The following is a 24,350-nucleotide window of genomic DNA, read 5'->3' on the forward strand; positions in this document are numbered from 1 at the left end:
ACCACATTCTAGACACGCCCTCCTCACACACTGACCAATCGTTGGATGCTCAGTGCCGTCCTTCTGTAAAATCACTCCGGGTGGAAAGTGCAAAACATGTGGGAGAGCGTCATCACATGTCAACGACTGTAGAATAGAAATTATTTCACCAGTATTTGCCCATTAAAGTACTTAGTAAAGTAGTTTTTATCGGCCTGGGAAAAAGGTTATAATTCATCTGATAAATCTGAATTGAGATTAAGTGAACAGGAGGATCTGATCAATAAGCATGAGCTTGCTGCCTCGCACCGCTGAGGAGTTCAGCTCTGCGGACTACTGGGAGCGCTTTTTCCGTAAAAGAGGAGAGAAGGCTTTCGAATGGTACGGAGACTACAACTCCCTCTGCGGTGTACTGCATAAATACATTAAACCTCGTGATAAGGTAACTAAGACTGTTTCTTAAGCTCCAAATCAGCATATTAGAATAATCTCTGAAGGATCATGTGACACTGAAGACTGGAGTAATGATGCTGAAATCATTCAATCAGCTTTGCATCACAGGAATAAATTACATTTAAAAATATATTAAATTAGAATTCTGTTGTTTTCAATTGTAATGATATTTCGCAGTTTCAGCTTTGTAGCACAGTTTCAACTGTATTTTTTGTCAAATGCCAACCTGTAACTTTTGAACTTTAAAAAAAATGTATATTATTTCATAATTCATTTCATTTCAAACATTAATTTCTTTCCTCTTTGGAACACAAAATTGAGAAATTTTGAAGAATTGTACCGGCTGATCTGTTCTATGCCGTTTTCAGACGTGCAAATGCTGTAAAAGTACCATATATTATTAAATATATATGATTAAAGTGGTTCAAATAAGTTTCTAAGGCAGTTTTGTGAACTAGAACAACTGATTCATTGAAAATCTGATTCTACAGAATGATTCTTTTGATAATTCTGTAATTCCTTCATGAACATGTTAAGAAGAGCTAGTATATCAGGGATATTTTCAGTAAATAATGACTGAACTCTTTTTTTAATAGCCAATAAAGAAACCAAAATAAAAACGCATTTTTTCTGATATATAAAAATAATAATAAACATCTTGTAGATTGTACAAGAGTTATGTAAACTTATAATTAGAATTGTAACTCTTGTTCTCTGCTGCAGGTGTTGGTGGTGGGCTGTGGTAACTCCGAGCTGAGTGAACAGCTCTATGATGTTGGCTACCATCAGTTAACCAACATTGACATCAGCGAGACGGTGGTGTCGCACATGAACCAGCGGAACGCAGAGCGCCGTCCTGACCTGACCTTCCAGCAGCTGGATGCCACCCAGACAGGCTTTGAGAACGGGAGCTTTCAGGCGGCACTAGATAAGGGCACGCTCGATGCCATGGCTTCAGAAGAGGACGGTGCACTTGCAGGCAGGATGCTGGCAGAAGTTGGCAGAGTTTTGTCTGTGGGAGGCCGGTATGTCTGCGTAACTTTAGCCCAGGAGCACGTCATAAAGCTGGCTGTGGAACATTTCGCCCAGGGCTGGGCTGTACGAATTCATTGTCTTGGCGGACAGCAGAAGGAAGAGTCTGATTCCTCATTCGCCCTCCCTGTATTCGTTCTGGTCTGCACCAAATTCCGCCAAGCGCCTCCGTTTGCAGTGCTTGAGTTGTGTCAGGGGGAGGATGGCGCTCCCACTAGACTTGCATCAGTACCGGAGCTGTTGTCCGCTGTGAAGGAGAGACAGGCCTACAATCTAATGCTGCATAAGCTCAGAGGGGGAACAGATGCTAGCAGCACACCGTCCCTCACGCTGTGCCATGCAGCCACCGGCCGACCGCGATACACTCTGACAGTGCAGGATAGCCTGCCTTCTGCCAAGCTGCCACGGAGTAATCACTTCGCCATCTTTATCGGTGAGCATTTGGTTCTTTTACCTTTTCATTGCGAAGATCACTGTCATAGGCCAAGTATATTTACCTATATACAGACAACCCTCTACATTGCGAGTAAATCACTCGCATATGCGACTAAATCTTACTCTGGGCGACCAAATAATGTCTAACATTAGCCATTGGCTAATAAATTCTTAGATTTTCCAATGGCGATTATATTGCCAAGGTGTGCGTAGAGGGTTGACAGAGTGCAGCAGTTGGATTCTGGAAGTAAAAATCCCATTCATTTTCTCCATAGCAGAACGGATTTTAATAATTTGACTATGCACTACAAGGTTATTAATCAGTGGCATATGCTTTTGCTGAAACTGTCAGCATGTGTTATTTCAACTTATTTTTTAAATAATTATGTTTAACAATCAAGTTCATGGTGAAACACTACATTACCCATGATTCTGCAACTGAAATCTTTAGGGAATTGAAATATGCAAATCATGCCAAAAGAACATTTTAGTCATTCGCAAGGCTTCATCAGATTGTAGCTCTTTCCCAGTTTTGTACTTTTTTTTGTGCATTTTTGTCCAGTTTTCAAATACTTACTTGCTTCACATCAACTAATCAATCTGTAATAATGTGATTCATCTTGGTAACTTGTTGGTTTGGTTCATGGCTTTGAACTCTTAAAGGAAGAATGTGTGCAGGAACTGTTGCACACTATTACAAATATCAATGGAATTATTGAATCTGATTGGTTAACTGCAGAATTAAAGGGATATTTCACCCAAAAATGAAACTTCTGTCATTAATTACTCACCCTCGTGTCGTTCATCTTCCAAACACAAATTAAGATATTTTTGATGAAATTCAAGAGCTTTTTAACCCTGCATAGACAGCAACACAACTGACACGTTCAAAGCCCAGAAAGGTAGTGAGGACATTGTTCGTTAAAATAGTCCATGTGACATCAGTGGTTCAACTGTAATTTTATGAAGCTCTGTGAATACTTTTTGTGTGGAAAGAAAACAAAAATAATTAGTTTATTCAACAGTTTCTTCTCTTCCGTGTCAGTCTTCAACGGCATTCACGAGAGTACTGTGACACATAAAGAAAAATAAATATTATAATATAACAGATATAATGAAATGTTATAATATTTTTATTTTGTTTGTGTCACTGAATGTGAGTATATACAATTTTACTTTTTTCATAAATTTTACTTTTTTATTTTTAGTTCCTCAGGGCCGTGAGTCTGATTGGTTATATGGCTCGGCTGAAGGTCGGACTCAATTAGCATCCAGTGCAAAATTCAGACGCCTGGTCATTGTGGCAATGCATAGAGATCAGGAGTATGAGGACATGCAGGCTGTCCAATCAGAGCTCTCTCCAATGGTGACGGAACTCGCGCCTCCTGGAATGCCAGCCAATCAGCAGGTGCACAGGAACAACATGCATTGCTCGGTATTTGCTCTTGATCTTGTCCTCATTTCGCACTCATGCGTGCACTCTCTTTCACAATTCCTCTGGTATAGGTGCCGTTCCTGTCTGTGGGAGGAGATCTGGGGTGGAGGGAAGTCATCGGGCGAGGGGTCAGTGCTTTGACTGGGGAGTATTCTGTGGAGGATGTGAGAGGAGAGGATGGTCACCTCTATCGCAGGCTGATCTTCATGAACAATTCCCAGCTGGTGCAGTCAGAGAGCAGACTCCGGTCTGCCGGCACAGGTGTGGTACCGCTGTGCTTGAATTCTGCAATGCTTATAGAACAACGAGATTTATTTCAGTGTTTGGTCTCTTTTGCTAGCTGCTTCTGCTCATAAAAAGAAGAACAAGAAAAAATCCAAACCATCTGTTTCTGATGCCCCTGCTTTAACGCGTGTTAAAGATCGCATTGTGGACAGAGGTTTTCTTTGCTGTATACACCATGAAGTTATGGTGGCGGGTTTAGCCATGTTAGGAATGGATGCAATCAATAATAAAGGTAAGTGTGCTAGCATTAAAAAGCCTAGTGAAAGTTTAAAGCGTTTGCATTCAAAAGGGATGCTATCATTTAACTTTTTAAATACTATAGTGATGTCCTGGCTAAATATGTATTCAACAATATAAGTCTTAAAGTACACATTACCATTCAAAAGTTTGAGGTCGATAAGATTATTATTATTTTTTTTAAAGAAGGCTGTTTTATGTTTCCTAAGGCTGTATTTATTTCATCAAAAATACAGAAAAAAACCCAGAAATATTGTTTACTGCTATGCCAATTAAAAAACTATTTTTACTAAAAATAACTAAAAATAACTGTTTTCTATTTGAATATATTTTAAAATGGATTTTATTTATTGCCTGGAAGGGTAAAGTGCTGCTTAATAATTTTTGTGGAAACCATAATACATTTTTGTTCAAGATTCCTTGATATATAGAACATTTTAAAAAGAACAGCATTTATTTGAAATAGAGCTATTTTGTGACATTATGCATGTCACTTTTGATCAGTTTAATTTGTCCTTCTTGAATATAAATATGAATTTCTTTCAATAAATAAACAAACAAATAAAAATCTTACTAACCCCAAAACCTTTTAAAGGTTGTGTAACATATTAATTAATAAAATTACAACTATTAATTTATTAAAGAGTGTAAACACTGTCTCTTTAAAGCAACATGTATCATGTTTACAGTTCTGTTTGCAATTTTACTGCTGCTAGTACCACAGAACTTTTAAAAAATAGTTAATGTCCCCCAAAATTTGGTTATAATGTAATGTTATTTATTTCATGGAACACAGAAGTTTTTGAAACAATTGTTATGCAGCTGTTGTCATATAACATCAGTTCATAATGACCAGGGGCTGTCAAAAAACATCAAAAATAAATAACATCCTCATAAAAGTTTGTAGTGCATATGTTATATTGCAAAGTATGATTTGTTTATGGAATGGACAGAATTTTGCCCTTCCCTAAATCTTGCATCTAGCCCGTATAGCTGCACGATTAATCTTTAAAAGATTGCGATCTTGATTTAAGCACCCACGCAATCTTAGTCCTACATAACAATGATTCAGCAGTTTCTATGAAACCTTTGAAAAATACGATCAGAGCAGAACAATTAAATCTGTGTTTGCTCCGCCGCTGACCCAGAGAGAACAGTTGTCATGTACAGGTATGAAACAGCTTCACAAACAGTGAAAGCACACAGTATGGTTATTTCTGTTACAAAAATCCTAAATTCACAGAAGAACTATGATAAAAGTTTTTAGTTTCGGTATAAACACTGATATCTAACTTCAAATATAGATTGTATCAATACATCGTTCCGCCAGTAGATGGCGACAAGTGACTGATAAAAAATGTATTTGTCAATGAATAGTTCATTCAAGGATTTGTTCAAAAAAGCTTATTCATTCATGTTAAGTCTTTATGAGTAAGTCATCGAATCATACATTCAAACAGAATTTTTAAAAATAATTCTAGAATAGACTGCAGCAATTAACATTTTGTCAGAACCTCTTATAAATTGCTTTATATTGTTGTAGTTGTCTGTTCAGAATCGTGATGTCTGTTTTAACCAAAAGAATTGTGATTCTGAGTCGTGCAGCTCTACTAGCATGTATCCAGAATTGTCTAAAGGCACAGCATGTTTGGTTACTACAGTACATTGATACAGTGATTGATAACTGGTAGATTTTGGTCTGTTCCTTACACAAAGATGTTGTATAACTTCAGAAGACTGAAATACAGCTCATGAATCACATTGAACACTATAATGGTGATGAATGTCAGTTGCACAATTTGCATAATTCACAAAAAAATCTATTCTGATTAGTCTGTCACATGTTTTCCAACAGATCACCCAGTGTCTGTGTTATTGCTGGGACTGGGTGGCGGTGGTTTACCCCAGTTTGTGCATGACTTTGTGCCGTGTGCACGGGTGGAGGTGGTTGAACTGGACCCAGCTGTGCTGGAAGTGGCTCAGACCTGGTTTGGATTTCAGACCGATGAGAGGCTAAATGTTACACTGGCAGATGGACTGGAGCACATCAAAACACTGGAGAGTGAGGGTGAGAGAACATCTAGATTTAGTAATTCTAAACCTTTTTGACTCCAAGGCCCCCTATTATCCACAACAATAGCCGAAGGCCTCATGTTTTTCCAGTTTTCGTGATTTACTGGATAAGGATAAAGTTTCTTAAAAAAATGTTTTACTCTCAATTTCGACAATTAATTTTCAATTTTGACAATTTTTAATTTTCAGGTCTGAAAACAAATTTAAAAAATGGGCTACCTCATATATCTAGATTTTCCAAGACCGTGGAGAAAAGAAAAAAAAAGCTATTGAGGAAGTTAATTACTATAAGATTTTTTGGGTCATTTTAAAGTTTCTTTTGTCTCATTTGAAGTGATTTTAAGTCATAGGCCCCCTTTAAAGTTTGCTGATGCTTTTTGAAAAAAGAAAAAAAAAGCTGGCGAGTACTTTATTGTCATAAAAATGTGGCAACCTCATTTATCTGTGTACATATAATATAATGTATAGATTTCAATCAAAGTATAAATCTGCATCCATCTACATGAACTCCTGTATTTGTTATGCTTCTTAATGCGTGGGAGAATCATGATATCTATTGGTCATCTGTTTTATGTGGAAGAGATATTTATGTGTTTGGCTGCATAACCTATTCCTTCACTACCAAATGATCTACTAAGTTACTGTATCTACAGTGTAATTTTTTTTGCACTTATATAGGGGGACATTCTTTTGATGTCATCATGTTTGACGTTGATAGCAAAGACACCACCCTGGGCATGAGCTGCCCTCCACCTGCCTTTGTAGAAACATCACTTCTGAAGAAAGTTTACAGCTTATTAACCCCTCGAGGTAAGCACTTAAAGTTGTATGATCAGTTTTGATACTTTTTCATTGAGAGTTCTGATGCTGAGATATTTTGTATATTGTACATTCCCCCCCATGATCACTCTTCTTTTGTTTCTCCCACAGGACTGTTCATGTTGAACCTAGTGTGTCGTGACTCGGCTCTCAGGAAGTCAGTTCTTGAACGTGTTCAAGCTGTGTTCCCGTGTGTGTTCTCTCGTGGAATCGAGGGCGAAGTCAATGAGGTGCTGCTGTGCTGCAGAAGTTCAGGAGAGGGACACAAACCTCACACCATTCCACAAACATTACAGCAGACAGCAAAAGACCTACAGAAGACACTACGTGCCAACACCCAGACTGCACCATGTGTGCCTCAAATAGACATTACTGCAATGCTGAATGACCTGAAAGTCATCTAAAGATTGAGAAAAGTTTGGAGCGAAAATCAAAAATAATAAAATAAACATCTGGTTGTGCATCATTTTCAAGGTTAAGAAATTAACTTGGCTGTAGTCTTATGTCACAAGACCTTTGACAAAGTGGCATACAGCCTGGCCCATATTTTATCTTATTCCAGAAAAAAACAAAACACAATGTCTACTTGGAAAGGAAGAGATTGTCTGACATATATTTCAAGCAACTATCACAGTTTGTTTAGACATCGTGTAGCATTTCAGGGAAAATTCCATCTGAAATAAATGAAAGCCTTCTTTTCCTGCCCTTTGAAAGAACACAGCAAAATAATGTCAAAAGTTTAAGCATATATTGTGTATATATGAAAATATAACAATCTTTAGCATTGATGATCTATATCTAAATGGAAAGATCCATCATCACCATTGCACTTTATGGGACAAATGATGGCAATATAGGGATTACACTTTATGTTCAGATAAAATTAAGTGTAAGGGTCAGTACACTGAAAAGAATTTGGAGGTGAAAAATTTCTCTCAGAAATTGCTGATAAATTTGTACAAATAATTACAAATAAACAACTGCACATAATAATTACATTTTGAGGTAGAAAGACTGAAATACTATTTTCTTGTAAAATAATATTTTCGTAAAAACTCCAATAATGATAATTTACAGTTTACATTATATCTTGCTGGACTGTTTTAAGTTTAAACAACCTTAAAAACAAAATTTTAAAGAAAATAGTGTTGTCTCAAAGTCATTCTTTCATCAAACAATACGAGTGAATCGGGCTAATGGACCTGAAACATAAATAAAACCAAAATAATAAATTCATTGACATTAAATATCAGGTTTTTATTTATTTTATTTTATTTTTTATAGTCGTATATACCTTTTAGGAATTCTTCACTCACTGACACAATAAACGAAATTTAGTACTGGTGTAAAGTGAAATGCACTGTAGAATTCATACAGAAGCAAACTATCTGGCAACCCTGTAATGGCTGTGCAGTGTTATTTTTACTGGATGAGCCTATTATACTGAAATGAGGGTGGATGTACCCTACAGTGTCATGCACTGAAGGGGTGGCGGGCCATAAAAACAAATTAAATAATAAACATATAGTAGCATCCTAGTTTGCTTGTAAATTATGGAAACAATTCTAATTTTATATATAATTTAGCTTTGTTTATACCACTTCTGGTGTTCCATGTTACTATTTATTCTTGACTTAAAAACTCTATCTAATTTCACTTATATTATATTGATGTAATTTCGTAACAATAGTATGTTTTCCGCTATTCTTTATCTCGGGCACGTGCACTGTTTACACTACAATCGAGCGACGCAAAATAACGGCAGAGTAAATAAGATAAAATGACTGAGTGATAGAAGTAATCACTTTTTTAAGTTTTGACTTTGCTGAATTGAATCGTAAGAGTAACCAGTTGCATTTGATGTTTGCGTTTGTACATATTATTATTAATATACAGATCTGATCTACCTGCCGCTGTGGTTGAAATCGTTCAGATTGTGGACAGTGCTACTAGTAGACTAACCTACGTCACTTTTTACTTTTTCAAATGACTTCGGATATTTTTTATTTTATTTTTGTATCTCATACATCTGTGTGCATTACATAATAATAATAATAAAAAAAGATAGAACCAATCTGTACCTCCAGATTCTGATCAGAGGAGTGGCTGCGCGAGAACGCGCACGCGCACTCCACGAGCGGACAGTTGCTGTCAGGTTTTCGACCTTAAGTTGAGTTCAGGACAAACGAACGGATAAAACAAGCGACTTCCACTGGAGAGAGTTCATGTGGTTTCTTTATATGTCGCCTTATAGTTTCTTTGGGTTCGTCGTAAAGTGTGTGTGTGTGTGCTTTAAAGTTCAGTCGCTGCTGCTCACGAGCGCCGTTACTCTCAACTGCTGCGTCTGTTAGGACCAAACGCTCGGAAAAACTAATTTCAGGTAATTAAACTGTGATTTACAAACTAAACTGGTTAGTACGTTCAATACGTTTACTTTGTAAAGAAAAAATTTGTATTTTTAAGTTACGCAGTATTATTTTAGTGGTTTTGCTTTAAAATGCTATGTCTGGGGGGGGAAAAACTTCCCTTATTTGAAGTTGGCACGTTGTTTTTTCTCTCTCTCTCTCTCTCTCTCTCTCTCTCTCTCTCTCGCTCTCTCAATTGTAATGTATATTTTAATATAGCAAAGGAGAATTGTCTGCTGCGCCCGGTGGTTCGCGCGCCGGCCGCATCCTCGCGGCTCCGTAACCATGGGCAGCTATGTCTGGGGGGGGAAAAACTTCCCTTATTTGAAGTTGGCACGTTGTTTTTTCTCTCTCTCTCTCTCTCTCTCTCTCTCTCTCTCGCTCTCTCAATTGTAATGTATATTTTAATATAGCAAAGGAGAATTGTCTGCTGCGCCCGGTGGTTCGCGCGCCGGCCGCATCCTCGCGGCTCCGTAACCATGGGCAACCGGGGGATGGAGGAGCTGATCCCGCTGGTGAACCGGCTGCAGGACGCCTTCAGTGCCATCGGACAGACCTGCGACCTGGACCTGCCGCAGATCGCGGTGGTCGGGGGTCAGAGCGCAGGGAAAAGCTCTGTCCTGGAAAATTTCGTGGGCAGGTATGACACCATCATTTTGGGCACTGCAGTTGATTATAGTTAAAAGTTCAGTTCAACATACCAGAGATTTGCTAAGATGTTATTAATGTCATGATTATTGGTCAAACCAACCATGTGTTTTTAATAACAGGACAATGTCAATAGCCTGCCTGATCGAGATATCAGGGTGACTGAAGGCTGATTATAGACCTATCAAGATTCTATCAAAAGAGGAAAAAATATTACATGGCCATGTGGACATAGTTATTGGCCGAAGGCGATAAACTCAAAATGGACTGATTAATCGGCTAGTGATGTTGAATTGAGTCACTTTTCTGCAGAGGCACTGAACTGTATAGCTGAAGCAGGTGCAGATGGTCTCATCTGTAGTCGGGAGCAGTCACTACCTCTTCCTCCATCTGTCTAAAGGCCTGCCAAGCCAACGTCCGTGAGCCATGCAGAATCTGAAGATTGACTTCATTTTCTCTGGACAATACGGATCATTAAAACAAGCTGGCAACTTATTTTTCTTTTTCTTTTTTTTAAGAATATTTTTTTTCTTAATCTGGTTGGTCACTTATTAGGTGTGACAGATTTTTCCATCATTTATATTTGTTAAGGGAAGCCATTTGAAAAATGATTTGAAATTGATCTCTTAAGATAGCCTGATGTACTATGAAAGCGTCTGCAACTTTCTGAACTCAAAACATGGGGTCATATAAAAAAGTGACTTTTTTTGGCAAATAAACTTTATACTAATAGTAAACTTTATTCTAACTTTCTAACTAACCGTGTCTAAAGTGCTCAAAGTAAGTGTAAAATTAAAATACACACATATGTTCCCACTTAATGTTAGGTGTGTAGATACGTTAAATATAATTATAAAATAAATAATTAATTGTTAGGTATTTGTTTGGTGTTATGGTTAGGTTTAAGAGTGGGTTAAGGTGTAGGGGTAGGGTCAACAGTGAAATTATATATATATAAATTCCCTCAAAAACACAATAAAGGATCATGTGACACTGAAGACTTGAGTAACTGCTGCTGAAATTCAGCTTTGCCATCATAGGAATACATTGCATTTGAAAATATATTAAAATAGAAAACAATTTAATTTGTAATACCAATCACAGTGTTACTATTTTACTGTATTTTTATCAAATAAATGTAGCTTTAGTGAGCATAAGAGACTTCCTTCAAAAACATGAAAAAAATCTTCATGATGCCAAACTTTTATAGTTTCTTATTGTATGACCCCTTTAAGAATCCCTGTAAGGCACACAGTTTCAAGTCTTTAATAATCTTTTATTTTCTTTGCACAAGAGGAACTCACAGGATCTTCTCTTTGCATGCTGATTTCCGCATGGAAAGACTGGGCCTGTCCAACAGGAAGCTGTGATTGTTAGTGAAAGCTATTGTTTGCTCAGTGCATATCAGTTTGGTGAGCTGAATGAAGTGGATATAGCCTGCTTAAAAGCACAATATGTAAGATTTTTTTATTAAAATATCCAAAAACCACTAGAACAGTGTTATATATTTTGCTGACCTGTGTACTTACATTATCCCAAATGTTTCGAAGAATGTTTAAATCCAGAGAAATAAGCAATTTTAACTAGTGACACGGACCGTGTCCATAGTGTCATTGTGTCGCCTGCCAATGACGTCATAACCCCTCAATTTCCGGTTTTGTTTTGTAGAAAACATGGAAACACCAAAGAAGCTTTACTATATGGTGTGTGTTTTAATAGACCGGTGACGACCGCACAGAGTAGCATAATAACAGAACTTTCAAATGTATCTAGTATGATAAAACAGCGCTGCTTCCTTCCGCTACTTTCCGGAAGGAGCGGAAGCGGTCGACTGTGGCATAATAAAAGCGCCGCTGCTTTCGAGCCGTGTGTGAAGACCACAACTCCCATGATTCCACACTCAGTCACGGAGTCATCAAACTACGTTTTGCCTCTTTGTTTATTTTGAATACGCGCCCTCTAGCGGCGAAAATTACATATTGTGCCTTTTAGATAAGTGTGTCAGACTGAGAACAAGCTGCTTGCTTATCTGAGAGGGAGGCACTCAAGCGCTCTGACCATCATCCTAAAATCTCGGTCAGTGTGTTGAGGCAATATGCTTCAGGCAGTTATTGAAGACCCAGTTTACTTTTTTGATAGACAGGCTGTTATTTTTTATTGATTCTCTTACATTCTTTATAGCTTATTATATAGAACATGTTATGTTGACCAAAGATTTTAAGTTCTCTTTGAGCAATTACACATTCTGTATATCAAAATCCAGTCATCTCTGAAACACACTTGCTAGAGGTCTTGCACATATTTATCTCTGAAGCTGTACTAATTTATAATAAGGATGATGACTACACACATGATGACAGCTATAACCTGTGTGTCATTGCATTACAACTAATTACAGTTGGTAATGTAAATAGCCATAAATATGTGGAATTATACAAATGTCAAAACAGATCGAACCTATTGCACTTTGCAGGGAAAAGCAAGTTGTCAGCAAAGATTTAGGGTGTATTCACACTTAGATTCTCCTAGTTTGGTTCTCTTAGCTTTTTTTTTTGTTTGTTTGGTCTGGACCAAAAAAAAATCTATCAAACATTCAAAACAATGCTGTGTACTGGGCTAAATGTACTTACTGTATGTTGTGTGTACATATGGTGGTATTTTTACCAGTTGAGTACTCTCAAAGAGCTTATAAAATGCAAAAAGGAGTCAAAACAGCACCAGGAATTCCTCAGTTGCACACACAAATGAAGATCTCCTGCAAGGAGATGGAGGTTTCGATGCCTAGTGCTGAACTGTAATGGGCAACATAGCTCCTATGAGGAGAAGAGAATGTTTTTGGTTCATTTAGATGTCTTTGGTCCGTGTTGCATTTATATTTTAGTCGAACTGCACCAGAGTTTAAAAAGGTAGACTCTCATAACTCAGGACGAGGAATTCCTACATTTCTTCATGCAGATTTAAAAAAAAATATATATTTCAATCAGTTCTTGCATTCCTTGGGAATCAAACCCATGACATTTGCTAGTGTCATGTGCTATAATTTGAGCAATGTATGAGCAGTGCTATATTCTGTCGTCTCAAGCCATACGATAGGTTTGTTTCCTTTGAATGAAATAATGTTGGAATGAAGTGGAATCATTTATGTACTAGAATGAACTTCCGTGGTGCAGTCATATGATGGCCTACTTAGAGCTCATGCACAGGAAATAATGAGTACACGTATCCATAGCAATGAGTTATATATGAATGGAAGAGAGCAGTGCACCCTCAGCCATCTGTTATCTCAGTATCACTGCCCGTCAGTGGAACATCAGAGATGCCCGGAGAAATGGGTTAGTGAAATTAGATCTCACTGATAGAGGGAGCATAGTGCTTGGGTTTAGTAGAGTAAGTAGTTGATTTTTACATGATCAGTAGAAGACATCTTAAAATGAAGAGATAAAATTTAGCTGATGGGTTTGGAAACTTTCTTTTGAGGAACTTCCCAGGTTCTCACACTGGTTTACATTACATTTGCATTTATAAATTTAGCAGACACTTTTATTCAACGTGACTTACAAATGAGGAACACTATAACACAAATGATTTATCCCAAGGAGAACATCTAAGAGTAATGTAAGAAGTGGAGCAATATGAAGTTTAGAATAGCTGTAGAAAATACCAAAAGTACTGAAGGGATAGTTCACCCCAAAATTTATATTCTGTCATTACTTATTTGCCCTCATATCTTTCAGACACAAATTAAGACATTTTTAGTGAAACCTGAGATTTTTGTCCCTCCGTTCAAAGTTCATTCCGCCAAAACTTTGACACTTCAGAAAGGTTTAGAAAGAAATAGTAAAAGTAATCCACGAGTCAAGCAGTTTAATCCAAGTCTTCTAAAGAGACATGATCCCTTTATATGATAAACAGATTTCACTTAGGCCTTTATTCATATAAACAGTGACCAATGCACATACATAGAACAAATCAAATATGGTAAATGATAGCTCAACTATATTTGCCTGTTTCGTTTAAATGTGCTTACTATGTTGGTTCTTGCGCATCAAGCAAGCACGTTTCAGCTTGTTTTGAGCATCAAGTTTTGGTGAAATGGACTTTCAGTGGAGGCACAGAACTCTCTCAGTGTGATTAAAAATATTTATTTGTGTTTGAAAGATGAATGAAAGTTTTTTGGGTTTGGAATGACATAAGGGTGAGTAAATGGTGACAGAATTTAAATTTTTAATTTAATGTGTCACAGTATACTTTTATGGAAAAGAGCTGGGTGAGCATTCTTCTAAACATCAACAAAATGATTTATGAGGGGGAGTAAATGATGACTGAATGTTATTTTTTGCTTAAACTACTCCATTAAAATGTTTATTTTATTCTGAAATGCTCAGTTAAACACCCGCTGAAGTGTGTACACATTCATACTATGTTACACAAAGGCAATGCACAATTCTGCATTATTGTACATATCTGTTTATTACAGTAATGCAAGCTGGGTGGGGAAGAGACAGGATGAAATAAGCGGATAGTGAAGAAGAAAGGAAAGAGAAGGGGGAGAAGATGAGGCTGGAGAATTTGAGTCAAGAGGGGCTTTGTTGAGGGGGTCAGAAAAGGGAGGTCAAGGGTAAGTATTGGGAATGACTGGGAATGTAAAGGACATTGTTGAAGAAGAGTGAGCCATGTGTCAAACACACAGATGACTCACTGCCTGGGTTCAAGCTAAATACCACAGGCTGGCCTGCTAGTTCATATACAGTAGTTTCTTGGCTAATATACAGATGAGTTACCCACTCAAGTTCAATACTTAGTGGTTTGTTCAAATCTGTAACCCTACTGTAAGTATGAGGAGTACTAATAGTCATACTTGTTTTAGCAAACACCTCCAACAATTTGTAGTAGCCTACTAGCAATAGTGCTGCAGGGATGACATATTTTTGTAGGCCAAAACCCAAAAATGATTTAGCATCCACTTGTCCTGAAGTCACTGGGTTTTTTGAATGGGGATTTGGTTAAATGCCTGAAATAAGGTCTGTGTTTTGCAAAAGCTCAAGACATTTTCACATTTATTCTGCAACATAAAATACGTTAGTAATGTTCACTCTGTGATTTTTTAAAAAGCTTTTACCAGCTTTTATGTTTATAATTGCACTCTTGCAAACTATTCTGACTCAAGCTTTCAGGGAAATGTTTTTAAGGGTTTTTAAAGAGTTAAAAATCCAAAAAATGTAAATATTGTATTGGGTTTTGCTATACTTCCGGTTTGGCCTACAAAGTACATAATCACTGCAGCACTTTATACCGCGGATGGTTTTACCTGCATTTTGCACCTCTCCCTGGATGCCTTTAACTAGGTCTAATCCAGTGGGACTTCCCCTCTATTTTGGGCAATAGTTCTGTTTTAGATCTGCGCACATCCTATTTCCACTATCATCTTTATCATCCATAGTGACTTCATCTCAAGCCTGGAATTTATCAGACCAAATGGAAAGCACATTTTTCCATGGAAAAGGCAAACTTTTCCCATCATTGTATTGTTGCCGCTTTCAAAATATATTGGATAAAGAAGAAAAATCAAAGTCAAATGAGTCCACACCATGAATCAACCAGAAACTAACAAATAGAGCTATGATGGTGTTTACACTTTTTGATGTAATCAAACTATGATTGGTTTATTTAGAGATATCTCTGCACTTTAAACAGGGTTAGATTTTTTTTTACATCACCCATAAAGAATATCAGTGATCCAGCTGCAGTTCCTTTACTGGACTGTTTTATTTATAGACAGCGCTCATATCCTCTGCACATAGATGGTAAAAATGAACTGGTTCTGGATTATGAATTCACTACTTTCTGATTATTTGAAGCTAGATTGTCTCACAACTCATTTGTAAATGTACAAGCCAGTACAAGTTGTGTGTAAACGTGCCATAAATATCGGAGTATGAGGGTCATTAAGGGTGGGACGAGGTTTATGGTTTCACTTTAAGACTGGACTAGTCCAAGTATGCGGTGACAGAGTCTCTGGCACTGTGCCTCAGACAGGGACTGTGTCAGTGTATCACGTGAGGGAAGTTTTATGTGTAGGATTTTTGTTTGTTTTTTTTGGAAGGAGAGTTTTACTTTGGCTTGTATGAGGATTTGTCTGCCTATTGTTTGTTTTTTCTTAAGTGTAATCTTTTTTGACATAATGGTCAATGCTATCTTTTCAGAGAGTTCCTGCCTAGAGGCTCAGGAATTGTTACAAGGAGACCACTTGTCCTTCAGCTCATCAGTTCAACTTCAGGTATAAGTAATACACACATACTACTTTTTAGTTATAGGCTTTTACTGCGACCCTAAACAAAATATAACAACCAATCAAATGTATAACACAGTAACTCAAAACACACACACACACACATTCAACAAATAACCAATTAACCAATTATGTACACCCTATGTAAAGTAATGACCACAAAGCCAGTTAAAACTGCATTCATTTTTTTCAGTTTCAGTCTTTTAAATTCTGTTGTTAAATCATTCCATAACACTTTTCACTGAAAATGATAACTGCTCAAAAGCTGGTCTACATTTTAGTGCACTAAAAGTATATGTTTTTACACTCCCCTGACTATGATAAGCAATACTTTTTTTTGATAAATGTTTTTTACTATAATACCATGTCATTGACTTCTATCCGGTACACTCAAAACCTGTTTATAGAAACACTATTGGTGTAGTAACAGATTGAGGTGTCTGACTCCAAAAAGTCACACAATACAATAAATGTGAATTATTTTTTTTTGCATACATAGACATCTTGTCTTTTTAATGCCTAAATAAAGTCTAATAATATAAAAAGTTAAAATTAGTTTGGTAGCACAGTTACACCTACAAAAAATCTTTTGACTTTAATCAATCAAGTCCCTTTTTGTTAATAATATTATTCACAGGTTAGTTTGTATAAACCATCCTAGTCAGAGTCTCTAGTTTCCATCTCTTAATAGCAAATATCATGTGGCCTATATAGAGTATGTACACTGAACACTAGAGGGCAATGTCTTCCGTGTTAAGATTAGAATCAGTCAATGTTTGGAGAGTGGAGAATTGAATTCATGAATTACAAATTGTTGAGCTGTCACTTCTCTTAAGGCGCTATTATCTTCTGCTTTCTCTAATTCATAATTTCCATTCTCCACTGCAGAGCATGCCGAGTTTCTGCACTGTAAAGGAAAGAAGTTTACAGACTTCGATGATGTCCGACGGGAGATCGAAGCAGAGACAGACAGAGTCACGGGAACAAATAAGGGCATATCCTCCATTCCTATCAACCTTCGTGTCTACTCTCCAAATGGTATTATTGTCAGAAAACAAGTGATTCATTGATGTACATTAATGCTCTTATGCTCACAAAGGCTGCATTTATTGTCATCATTTTACAATGTAATTTGTAATTTTGATGTTAAGGCTGAATTTTCAGCAGCTGATTTGACATGTCTTATTAATGGTAATATTGCTTATGCTTAATATATTTGTTTAAACCATGATCTTTTTTTTATGAAAAGAAAGTTACTAAAAAGTCTGTACTTTAACTTTTGCTCAATTTTTAATGTGTTCTTACTGATTTTTTGTTAAAAAAAACTAAAAACAAAACAAATAAATGAGACTGAAGGTATATTTGCTCTCCTTTTAATGATGTTTATGCCTCTCATTCAGATTTTTTTCCTTCCTATAAGTATCTCTGACCAAATATTTGTGGTTGTCTTTGTTTTTCTCTGTAGTTTTGAACCTCACTCTGATAGATCTTCCTGGCATAACTAAAGTACCTGTGGGAGATCAGCCCCCTGACATTGAATACCAGATCAGAGACATGATCATGCAGTTCATCTGCAGAGAGAATTGTCTCATCCTGGCTGTCACACCCGCTAACATGGATCTGGCTAACTCTGATGCTCTTAAACTGGCCAAAGACGTGGATCCACAGGGTGAGTGGGAAAGAGCGGTTAGAGCTCATGTCGGTCCTCAGTTAGATCCCCCACTATCTTCATGTGTCTTTCCTTCTTGTTTTTCTTCCGGTTTTAAAACTGGCCAAAGACGTGGATCCACAGGGTGAGTGGGAAAGAGCGGTTAGAGCTCATGTCTGTCCTCAGTTAGATCCCCCACTATCTTCATGTGTCTTTCCTTCTTGTTTTTCTTCCGGTTTTACTTGATCTTTCTTTCAGGCCATCGCACCATCGGTGTGATCACTAAGCTGGATCTGATGGACAAGGGCACAGATGTCAGGGACGTGCTGGAGAACAGGTTACTGCCACTACGCAGAGGTACAGCGCACATGTAGAAATGTGCTGTCAGCAGAGGCCCAATGCAGTTTGGTCTAAGACCTGGGCCACTGCCAAGCAAGTCTGCTGCAGGCTATAGTGGCTAAAACAGGGCCAGGTGCAGAGTCTTCATGCTTCCTGCTGCTGCGTTAATGCATTAGACACACAGAAGTCCAGGCATGGAGAAGGCTTAAGACACTCTGGAAATCCTATTCCTCAGTCATTTATGCAGATCGCGTACAGACTTACTTCTTGTTGTAGACCGTTGGCTTTTTCTTTTTTTGTTGTGAAGGGGTCACAACACTGCTGAACTTCCAAGAAATCACATTTCCCCACCTAAAGTCTAAAGTTCTAGAGAAGTATTTTTTGCCATGACAGAGTTGAGCTCATGCTTTGGCTAGGCCAGCGATTCTCAAGCTTTTTGACTCCTTGTCTACAACAATATTTAAATAACTCAACAATTTTTAAAATTACGAATACAGATTAAATTCAGAATTCATATAATGGAAATAAATTTCACAATTAGCTGAATGTCCTTTAGGCATCTTATTCTTTTTAACCAATGAATTTACATGACTTTTCCAGTCGTTTATGATTTACTGGAGAATGTTATAAGGAGAAATAATAAGGAATTAAGGAAAAAATTAAGGAATAATAGCTCTAATGTTTATTTGTTTTAGCATCTTTTAAAGCTGGTTTTGTCTAAATATTCTTGTTAAATAATCATGAGTCATCTTGAGGACAACTTTGAAGTTTGCTAAGGCTCCCTAGTAGACCCCAGCCCCCTGATCGAGAACCACTGCGGCTAGTGTAAATGAAATGCAATACTGATAAAAACTGTGACATAAACTTACAAACCATTATGTTTAAAAGAAAAAAAATCACAATATAATAGGATTGAAAAAATTGAAGAAAGTGAAGGGACAAGTTCTAAAATTCTAAAGCTTTTTAAAATCATTACATGATGATAAATGTGTGATGTTTTAATTACATTAAAGTAGTGCTGGGCAATGATTAATTGCCATTAATTGCATACAAAATGTGTACATAATATATGTGTGTGTACTGTGTATATTTATTATGTGTATATGAAGACACACACATACAGTATATATTTTGAAATTATTAAATGTATTTACATGTATATATTTAAATTCATATAATTTATATTATATATAAAAGTATTTAATATATAAACACAACATATTTTTCTTAAATATATACATGCATGTGTGTGTATTTATATATACAAAATAAATATACACAGTACACACACATATATTATGTACACAAAAACTTTTATTTTGGATGCGATTAATCGTTGCCCAGCACTACATTAAAGCAACATTTTTATTAAGGAGTTCACCCAAAAATGAATATTTTGTCATTAATTACTCTTCCTCATGTCGTTCGTAACCTGTAAAACCTTCGTTCATCTTCAGAATGCCATTTAAGATATTTTTGATAAAATCCCAGAGTTTTCTGACCCTCCATAGACAGCAATGAAACTGAAATGTTCCCAGGCCCAGAAACGTAGTAAGGACATCGATAAAATAGTCCATGTGACATCAATAGTTCACATGCGTCGTGGTACACTCATGAATGGTGCTGAAAGGAGAAAAATTGTTGAAGGAGAAAAATCGTTGAATAAAGTTGTTATTTTTGTTTTCTTTGCGGACAAAAATGATTCTCATAGCTTCATAAAATTACAGTTGAGCCACTGATATCACATGGACTATTTTAACTATGTCCTTACTACCTTTCTGGGCCTGGGAACATTTCAGTTACATTGCTGTCTATGGAGGGTCAGAAAGCTCTCGGATTTCATTAAAAATATGTTAATTTGTGTTCCGAAGATGAAGCGAAGATCTTATGGGATTTTTGGGTTTACTATCCCTTTAAATATTTTTTATTCTGTGCATCCTATTCTCTGTGCATCTGTTAAATGTCATGGTACTGGTAAATTAGCTGGTAATGCCAAACAAATATTTAAAACTATTAAAGCAACTGTATGTAAGTTCTGATCGTACACCCAACTTCTAATAAGGCTTCATTATAAAACAAATAATGTATCTGAAAGAAGAGAACTTTTCCCATCTACTATATTTATTTCTGTCTCCCTGTTGTGACTACAGGTTATGTTGGTGTGGTCAACCGTAGTCAGAAGGACATTGAGGGGAAAAAGGACATCAGTGCAGCTCTGGCTGCCGAAAGACGGTTCTTCAAGTCACATCCTGCATATAGACACATGGCAGACTGCATGGGCACTCTGTACTTACAGAGGCTCCTCAATCAGGTAACAAGAGAATGATACTACGCAGAACATGTCTGAAATACATAGTAGTAGTGCACAGATTAAAAAAGGAAAATTATACTTCGAATTGTATTTCTTCCCTTTTTTCACTCCTTAACCCCTCTCCATCTCTCTAGCAACTTACCAACCACATTCGTGACACATTACCAGCATTACGCAGTCGACTGCAGGGTCAGCTTCTGTCACTGGATAAAGAGGCAGAGGAGTACAAGTGCTTGAACCCAGATGACCCCTCACGCAAGACCAAGGCCTTAATGCAGTAGGTTCACACACACATAAACTCGCACTAATTCAGAGAATAAATAAACATGCTCAGATAAACACAAACAAACATGGACGTATACACGCTAGTCTTTACTAATGCAATAAACAAGACGTTTGTTTAAAGCCTAAAGAACAAACAGATTGCAGATAAGATCAGAACTGTAGATGCCACACACACAAACACATACTGTTTTCTTGTTGTCCAGGCTGATACAGCACTTTGGGCTGGATTTTGAGAAGCGGATCGAGGGATCTGGAGATCAGGTGGACACAGTGGAGCTTTCAGGAGGAGCCAAAATCAACCGCATCTTTCATGAGCGCTTTCCTTTTGAGCTGGTTAAGGTGATTTTAAAGATTAATTAATTATTATTAGTTACTTGAATGCCATTCAGAGCTCTGAAATCAGAGCAAATGCTGATTTCCTGTTCACATTCCACTACATCAGATGGAGTTTGATGAGAAAGAATTACGAAGGGAGATCAGTTACGCCATTAAAAACATCCATGGCATCAGGTACATGTCACAAACATTTATCAAATGATTTAAAAGGGCACTCAGTCATTTTCTGTTTTCATTGTGCTTGCCATTATGGCAGTGATCTTAAACTGTTTGCCAAAATATTTTCATACATAGAGCCTTTCTGTATGTATTTCTCTACCTCTCCTTCTGTTTGTTTTTATAACAAAATATATTCAGATGTTATCTCCCTGTACTGCATTTTATCTCTGCTCTTGCTGGTTCAGGACAGGCCTGTTCACACCCGATATGGCCTTTGAAGCTATAGTGAAGAAGCAGATTGTGAAGCTTAAAGGGCCGTGTCTCAAGTGTGTAGACATGGTGATCCAGGAGCTCATCAACACAGTACAACAGTGTACCAACAAGGTACAACATCCTCTTATGCATCCTTTTGTGAGTGAATGGATGTACATAGACTTATGTAAGTCAAAGACAATAATATAACGCTACAGTAGTGTTTCCATTAAATTCAGCGTGATCTTATTTTACTTTAAAAGTTTGCTAAAACAATCTTTAAATAGTGCTTTGCATGACCCAAGTGATCAGTGATCAGCAGAAAAGGAAAGTCATTACAAGTTATTACATTTTGATGAAAGATTAACAAGACAAACTATTTTTATTATTGGAATAACATGGACTAATGGTTCGTTCACCCCTTGTAAAAATAAACTTTTAAAAAGAGTACATATTACAGAAATGATATAATTAAAAATATGTACTTAAGTACGATCTGAATGTAGCATGTTCGGACACATAATTCCATGTTATTCCATGTTGCAATTAAATGGAAATATAGTTTAAATTTATATTAAATGTAATTAGCTCAACTGTAGAGTGATTTTTTGACCAATTTAAGTTGGACTAAAATACATCTTTTATGTAGTTTCATTATTCTGTTTTCTTTGAAATATAGTTGAAGTGTATTGCTGCATTTATGGCATGTACTGAAGCATTTGTGGTAAACTAAAATATAGTAAAGTATAAAGTATGGCATTTATGGTTAACTAAAATATACTTACAGTTATTTCTATTGAAACTTGTTTGTCATATATTTAAGTTTTTGTAATTACACATCTGTAATGATGAAGTTGCAATTTAGTACGTTTAAAATATATTAACTTTAAGTTTAAGTATGTTAGTCAATGCATCAAAATAAGTAATTTATAGCACGGCAAAAGATTGAAACATTTTAAAATGTACTTTAAAGTAAGTGCACTTAAGTGTGTTAAGAAACAACTCTATTATGTTTACACAATTGGCCTTTTATTTAATTAATTTTACATAATCTGCAAATACGGTTTTAAACATAAATACTTGAAGTACTTTAGATACCTCAAGATTTGAAGTACACTTCAGGTGCACATTCAAAACAATTAGGCACACTTCTTTTTCATGGTACAGAAGGGACAAAAAGATACAAAAAGACAAGGAACTTAAGTTAAGAATGTAAATGGTGGTGGTAATGTTTTTAGATATTTTTTTCTATTTTAACTTGTTTTTTTCTGTCCACAGTTAGAGTCCTTTCCAAAACTGCGAGAGGAGACGGAGAGGATAGTGACCACACACATTCGGGAACGAGAGAGTCAAGCCAAAGACCAGGTCAGACCGATACCTACACACAACCTTTCTAATTAAGCTCTCTTTTTAGGGAGGGTTTAGTTGTGGTTGAAAATAACTTTATTAGCAGTTTACTTACAAATTTTGCATATTCATGTCTTTTTTCATTGAACAGGTTTTACTCTCACTAGAGATTCAACTCTCTTACATCAACACAAACCATCAAGATTTTATCGGGTTCGCAAAGTAAGTCTTTAAAAAATATATAACAATAAAAAAAATAAAACACATTTAAGAACATGGCATGAAAGATTTTCCTCCATTTACACATCTCCTTTCAGCGCTCAACAGAAAACCAGTCAAACAAGTAAGAAGCCTTCAGCTGGGAACCAGGTGAGTCACAGTGTTTTATGAGCTGATAATATGAACCTGGTATAAATCAGAAAGCATCAGCTAGCAGGGTTTGGACAATCCTTTTCTGGAAGGAAGTCTCTTTTCTGCTCAGGCTCTGTTGCTCTTGTGGTCATCTGTCTCACATCAGATAATATGTGGCTTATGTGTATGTCAAACATTTTTTCATATTAATCTTGCTCTCGATGACATGTGTTTCTATTTCAAGTGCTGTAAATTAATGGTCATTTTTTTCTCTTTCTCTCTGATGACTGTTTTTTGCCCCCTATTCTATCGACTTTCAATGTTTTAACATTGGAGTTTCATCATTGTAATTGTTGATATTGGCTCTTACAAATTATTTAAAGCCCTGAGCCTAGTAGAGCTAAAAAATGGCTGCCCACTTTTTAGTGGCCTGTATTTCTATGTTCATATCTCCTCCACTGTGCACTGTGCTACATATGCAGTTGAGGTCAAATGTTTACATCCCCTTTCAGAATCTGTAAAATGTTAATTATTTTACCAAAATAAGAGGGATCATACAAAATGCATGTTATTGTTTATTTCGTACTGACCTGAATAAGATATTTCACATAAAAGATGTTTACATAAAGTCCACAAGAGAAAATAATAGTTGAATTTATAAAAATGACCCCGTTCAAAAGTTTCTTAATACTGTGTTGTTACCTGAATGATCCACAGCTGTGTTTTTTTGTTTAGTGATAGTTGTTCATGAGTCCCTTGTTTGTCCTGAACAGATAAACCGCCTGCTGTTCTTCAGAAAAACTCCTTCAGGTCCCACAAATTCGTTGGTTTTCCTGCATTTTTCTGTATTTTCAACAATGACTGTATGATTTTGAGATGCATCTTGTCACACTGAGGACATCTGAGGGACTCATATGCAACTATTACAGAAGGTTCAAATGCTCACTTAAAAAGTTTTCTTAATGCATGGTTTTTCCTTCTGGAGCATCAGTGAGCGTTTGAACCTTCTGTAATAGTTGCATATGAGTCCCTCAGTCGTCCTCAGTGTGACAAGATGCATCTCAAAATCATGCAGTCATTGTTGGAAAGGGTTCAAATACACAAAAATGCTGGAAAACCAGAGAATTTGAGAGACCTGAAGGAATTTTCTGAAGAACAGCAGGCAGTTTAACTGTTCAAGACAAACAAGGGACTCATGAACAACTATCACTAAACAAAAAAAAAACACAGCT

At 36.6% G+C, this 24,350-nt stretch overlaps 2 protein-coding genes across 2 annotated transcripts in view; both read left to right on the plus strand.

Annotated features, from left to right (window-relative positions):
• The first annotated feature begins 81 nt into the window (after positions 1-81).
• On the plus strand, positions 82-7,739 carry LOC107712871 (methyltransferase-like protein 13). The gene is made up of 8 exons (XM_016518241.1): positions 82-421; positions 1,156-1,897; positions 3,108-3,307; positions 3,406-3,595; positions 3,675-3,851; positions 5,712-5,924; positions 6,608-6,739; positions 6,860-7,739. Exons 1-8 carry the CDS (start codon positions 269-271, stop codon positions 7,150-7,152), a joined length of 2,100 nt encoding a protein of 699 aa, XP_016373727.1. The 5' UTR covers positions 82-268; the 3' UTR covers positions 7,153-7,739.
• Positions 7,740-9,614: 1,875 nt separating this feature from the next.
• The window catches only part of LOC107712872 (dynamin-2-like), a 44,927-nt gene continuing 30,191 nt past the window's right edge, over positions 9,615-24,350 (plus strand). The window contains exons 1-13 of the mRNA XM_016518242.1: positions 9,615-9,793; positions 16,005-16,078; positions 16,979-17,128; positions 17,556-17,759; positions 17,997-18,095; positions 20,228-20,388; positions 20,523-20,665; positions 20,877-21,012; positions 21,116-21,183; positions 21,414-21,552; positions 22,699-22,785; positions 22,919-22,989; positions 23,085-23,136. Of these exons, the coding sequence (XP_016373728.1) occupies positions 9,633-9,793; positions 16,005-16,078; positions 16,979-17,128; positions 17,556-17,759; positions 17,997-18,095; positions 20,228-20,388; positions 20,523-20,665; positions 20,877-21,012; positions 21,116-21,183; positions 21,414-21,552; positions 22,699-22,785; positions 22,919-22,989; positions 23,085-23,136 (1,545 nt within the window). The 5' untranslated portion in view covers positions 9,615-9,632. The remainder of the gene's footprint in view (positions 9,794-16,004; positions 16,079-16,978; positions 17,129-17,555; positions 17,760-17,996; positions 18,096-20,227; positions 20,389-20,522; positions 20,666-20,876; positions 21,013-21,115; positions 21,184-21,413; positions 21,553-22,698; positions 22,786-22,918; positions 22,990-23,084; positions 23,137-24,350) is intronic.

The sequence above is a fragment of the Sinocyclocheilus rhinocerous genome, unplaced genomic scaffold, assembly GCF_001515625.1.
Source record: "Sinocyclocheilus rhinocerous isolate Xijiao unplaced genomic scaffold, SAMN03320098_v1.1 scaffold478, whole genome shotgun sequence".
Taxonomy (NCBI): domain Eukaryota; kingdom Metazoa; phylum Chordata; class Actinopteri; order Cypriniformes; family Cyprinidae; genus Sinocyclocheilus; species Sinocyclocheilus rhinocerous.